We start from the raw sequence: 5,363 nt of genomic DNA, 5'->3' as shown, positions 1-5,363 counted from the left end.
TTCTCTTTGGCTTCCTGGGTTCCACCCCTTCCTCCTGCTCTTCCGGCCTGCTACTCTGTGCTATGCCCGTGCTTACCTTGCTCCCGAAGACCTGGTCCCTCTCGGTAGGGTAACAAGGGAACGTGTTCAGTGCAGATCAGTGAGTAAGCACAAGCCCGCCTTGTTTCAGTACCTATGATTATTTTGTAGTCTAGCGTAAATTGTTATTTTTCTCCTTTTGTTTTTCAAAGGATGAAATAAATACATTAACCCATAACCTGCAGAGTCTAGAGGAAGAGAATAAGCACCTGTCAGATCAAATCACTTCCATAGAACATCAGCGAATCACTTCTGATTACCGTGAGGTGGGTATAAAAAGGTCAGTCTAAATAAGAATTAGTGAATAGTGAGTTTTAAAACAACCAGAAGTCAGGAGTTACACTTTCTTTGTTTATTTAAAACTATGTATTATAGGTCCTGAATCACTCAGGATATTAAATGTATCAGAGATCCCTATAATATTCAAAGAACAGAGCATTTAATAAGATTTAAAAATTTATGGCTGCTAGCCAAAAGTTCTGCAGTTCAAACTCACCAGCCACTCTGTGGGAGAAAGATGAGGCAGTCTGCTTCCAAAAAGATCTACAGTCTTGGAAACCCTGTGGGGGCAGTTCTACTCTGTCCTATGGGGTTGCTATGAGTCAGAATTGACTCAAGGCAGTGGGTTTGGTTTATGAAGCATCTGTATATGTGGGTAAGGAGCTTTGGTGGCATAGTTGCTAAAGGCATTTGACTGCTAACAGAAGGTTGGAGGTTCAAACCCACCAGCTGCTCTGCGGAAGGAAGATGAGACAATCTACTTTTGTAAATATTTATCACCTCGAAAACTCAATGGGGGTTGCTATGAGTCAGAATTGACTCAATGGCATTGAGTTTGGTGTGTTTTTTGTATACATGGATGATCTGTAATGGTGAAAAGCACAACTATTTCTACTGTATTTAAATATTTCTCTTTTATAATTATGTAGAAAAAAATTTTTTCACCTCTCAGACATTTTCTCTATTAGGCAGTCAGTAACTAAAGTCAGATGTGTAAAAGGTTTTTGACAAGTTGAATCCAATACAAATGAATGGTGGAGTTCTTACACTACACATGAAGGGATTTTGAAGGGGTAATTGTTCTGTTTAGCAGCTAGGTTTCCTGTGTGCTTTTGAAAACTTGAAAAAGAATCAGATTTTTCTTTCTATAAAATGCAAATAATGTTTGAAAATTCCATAGAGGTCCTAATGTGAGCCTGATTTAAAATCTGAGCTAAATTCTTTCAAGCCCTGCCATATATACTTCAACTATGAAATATTACAGAGACTAAATCTCAATCCTCTTAGATTTCCATAGCTCTAGAACTAGTCTGCCTAGGTTTCAATGCTGCTCATGACCTTGGGTATGATCCTTAATTTCTCTGGGCCTCAGTTTCCTAAACCGTTCAAAATGAGGTAATAATACTATTAATAGGAAAATTTGAAGTTAAATCAGTTAATATAAGTAAGGCATGTAGCAAATAGCTAACAGTTGTTAAATTTTAAAAAGCTTCCTGTTTGTTATTCATAGATCAAGCAAACATAAGGCAGAAATAGTGAATTGTGTCAGTATAGGACATTTACCAACATTAGTAAAACTTTGAAATCAAGATTTACTGCAAATGATTCATAGTGTAGCTTGTCAGTCAATGAATGATTGAGAGTTTATGTTCTCAATCACATTTGCTTGTGTGTTTTATTATCCCTACACTTGGTTTATGATGATGATGTTGACATATGGCAAATATCAGTATTTCCTGTTCTTAAGGTGTAACAATGGAATTGATGATGAAGGGTGAAAATTTCCGTATTACTAACAGTGTCCTTGATAATAAATAAGGCCCAAGGTTTAATCAAAAGGAAACTATATCTTATACTTACTTCCTTAACAAAGTCTGAGGAAGAAGACAATGAAAAAATCAGTGTGATTATTAAAGGCTTTTTGAATGATGAAAATATGTGATTCCATGAAATATAGAATCTTTAGTAATTTTTGTTCCAGATAATGTTGAATGTTTGATAAAGCAGTGACTTTGAGTCCCAAAACAGTTTCTTTGATTTTTTAAAGACTTTTTTCCCAATGCTTTTTGCTACATTAACTGAAGTGTTTCATACTGTCTGAAGGGTTGTGAGCGTTTCCTTAAAGAACTGTATAATGCTCTACAGATTGTATACTGGTACCTGCTAATAAACCAACCCACAACGGTGTTAGGTTGTGACTATAAAGGAATACCAGACATGACAAAACAAAACAAAAAAAAAAAATGAGTATACAAAGAACAGCAAACTCTAGGACTCTAAAGGCACTCATCCTTCCATTAGCAATCTTCCTAACTGTTGCATATTAGCGCAGTTATAAGATATCTAGGGAAAAACTAAGAGGACGCAGTAGCAAATAAATATGAATGTTGATTATATTACTATAGTAATGCTAAGAGTATAAACACTTGTTTAAAAAGAAAATAGTTATTCCTTTAAAAAAAAAAAACAGATACTCCTTTCTTTGCCTAGAGGTACTGATACCTGTGTTTGCTTTATCAGCTTGCCCAGCAGCAGATAGAAAAGGCCTTGGGAAAAATTGCTAATAGTAAAAATAAACTGGCCTATGAAAAGGGAAAACTCCAGGTATGAGCTTTTATTTTCTGATTTTTGTTGTCTTTTTAAAATACCAATTGTCAAGCTAACTATTGCTAGATTTTGAGAAGACCTATCTCTGTCATGTACTGATTCTGTGACTTTAGAGAAGTGTCTGAACCTCCCTAAGTTTGTTATTATTGTTACGTCAAGTCAGACCTGACTCATAGCGACCCCTCCTTGGGGTTTCCAAGGTGATACCACTATGGAAGTAGATTGCCCAACCTTCCTTCCGAAGAGTGAGTGGCAGGTGGGTTTGAACCACCAGCCTGCAGGTTAGCAGTGAAGTAACAGAGCTCCTTCTCTAAGTTTATTGCCTCATTAAAATGCAGGTGATATATATTTAAATACCTATAATGAGGAAGTCTGAAATTGTGACGCCAAAACCTATTCTTGACTACATGAAGCTTTATTGTAATTATGTTATACTTGGTCAGTCACTGAGAATGTAAAGAGCCATTTCTCTCTTATTTTGCTGAATTTTTATAACATTTTTAAAAAGAAATAACTGGAAATCTGAACTTAGAGACAGTAGACTAGACCTAGGTGAATGTGGTATTATTTTTTTGCTGCCTGCAGTTTTTTTTCCATTCAGGATCTACACAGCAGGAGATTTGGTTAAGATGCAGTCATACTGCCTGCCACTGATATGAATAAACTAAACCCATTGCCACTGAATCAATGCCTACTCATAGCAACCCTACAGGACAGAGTAGAACTGCCTTACAGGTTTCCAAGGCTGCAAGTCTTTATGGAACCAGACTGTCTCATCTTTCTTCCATTGTGGTAGTTGTATTTGTGTGTCAACTTGGCTGGGCCTGGTTGAGTGGCTGGACAGCTGGATGTAGTATTCCCTATGATGAGACTGGTGATCAACTCCATGGTGGAATCTACTGTGAGCAGCTGAGTAGCTGCCTTAGGGATGTAATCTGCTTCCTGTACATAAGGAGAAGCTTTGGCAATTGGTCTCTAGCTTATGACATGCTTGGACTCTGCATGTAGCCGTATCGTTGTTCAGTAGCCTGCCATGCCCTGCCGACCTTGGGACTTTTCAACGGACTTGAATTAATGGCCTGCCGTGTGGTTTAGTAACATTGGGACTGTGGCATTTTATTTGTTGACCTTGGGCTTGTTAGCCTCAGCAGCCAGTAGCTGCCTGAGTGAAGAGATGCCTCTAGCTTCAGTACGCCGGGAGCAAGAGGCAGAGTTGAAGCCCAAGGTCAAAAGGCTTCCACCCAGCCCCTCTAGCCTGACACTTTGAACTTGGACTGAAAGCCTCCAAACTGTAAGAGAATAAATTCCTGTTTGTTAAGCCACCCTTTTGTGGTATATTCCTGTCAGAGTGGCACTAGGTAACCAGAACAATAGCCAAGCACTTTAAACCACTATGCCACCAGAGTGAACAACAGGCAATAAAGTAAGAATAGTACAATTTAAAATGGTAGAGTTTAGATGATAGATATATGTATTTTCACAGTAAAATTCTTGCAGCTTTTCTGTATGTTTAAAATCTTTCATCATAAAATAATTTATAGGGGTTTTTAATTTTAATTCTTAATTTTTAGGGGTTTCACCTTATTCACCTGTAAAGTGAAGATGTTAAGCACACTTTTCTTATCTAGCATTTGCTAGGAAAGATAGTCAGCATTTCAGGTTGGATGTATAGATTATCACAGGAAAACTTTTCTCCTTTGTGAAACTAATGATCCAGTAAAGAAGCTGTGGCTCATGATTTTGATCTCTTAGCTTTTCCAAGAGAAATGAAGTCTATTTTTAAATATAAAAGAAAAAAATTTCAAACCCTCAGCACTCTTAAAGCTAAAATTTGACTACAAATGGAGTAATACATTTTTAAATTTATGAATCAGTATTATGTTATTATAGGTCTCACCTTTCAGGCCTACACTACATAATCTTAAAGAAGTTATTTACACAGTCTTAAGGAAAATACATGCCTTTTTCTGTCCATATTTCTATAATAGGTGTTAAAGATTTTTGGTAATCTTTGAAAGATGAAACACTTGAAAGTGTTGATTCACTTGTCTTTTATGTCAGTCCTTAGACTGGAACATTCTAAAGTCACTGACTTCATCAGCCCTAAGGAAAGTGCTCTTACAGCACACAACTTTTGCAAGATAATTTAAAGGAAAAGCAGCATACTAAAACAAAACAACTGTCTGCTATATGTTCTCCTCAACTGGATTATAATGTATTTTAAAAATGTTGTTGTTGATGTTGTTATGTGCCACGAAGGCGGATCCGACTCATAGCAACCCCTCCTTGGGTTTTTGAGGCAGTATCACTACGGAAGTAGATTGCCCAACCTCCCTTCCGAGGAGTGGCTGGTGGGTTTGAACTGCCAGCTTTCTGGTTAGGGGTCAAATGCCTTAGGCACTACGCTACCAGAGCTCCTATTAAAATAGTATATATGAATAATAAAAGATTATTTTCAGAATGGACTTTTTAATGAATGATATAAATAATGGATTTTAGGTATTATTTTAGACTGGCAATGCCAGAAACTGCTGTTCCAAATGTTGGTGGTCAGCCCCTCCATGGAAGAAAGATGAGGCAGTGTTGGAAACCCAGTGGGGATTGCTCTGAGTCAGAATTGACTCAATGGCAGGTGTTTTTTGTTTTTTTTTTTAATGCATTTTATTGAAATATAATTT

At 37.1% G+C, this 5,363-nt stretch overlaps 1 protein-coding gene across 1 annotated transcript in view; it reads left to right on the top strand.

Annotated features, from left to right (window-relative positions):
• The window catches only part of CCDC150 (coiled-coil domain containing 150), an 88,959-nt gene that overhangs the window by 46,600 nt on the left and 36,996 nt on the right, over positions 1-5,363 (top strand). Inside the window, exons 14-15 of the mRNA XM_007953145.2 lie at positions 231-344; positions 2,599-2,682. Coding sequence (XP_007951336.2) covers positions 231-344; positions 2,599-2,682 — 198 coding nt within the window. The remainder of the gene's footprint in view (positions 1-230; positions 345-2,598; positions 2,683-5,363) is intronic.

Source organism: Orycteropus afer, unplaced genomic scaffold (genome assembly GCF_000298275.1).
Source record: "Orycteropus afer afer isolate SDZICR_OR568_19922 unplaced genomic scaffold, OryAfe1.0 scaffold00374, whole genome shotgun sequence".
In the NCBI taxonomy this organism is placed as follows: domain Eukaryota; kingdom Metazoa; phylum Chordata; class Mammalia; order Tubulidentata; family Orycteropodidae; genus Orycteropus; species Orycteropus afer.
Note: the sequence above shows the minus strand (reverse complement) of the source record. Positions and strands in the feature narration are given on the sequence as shown.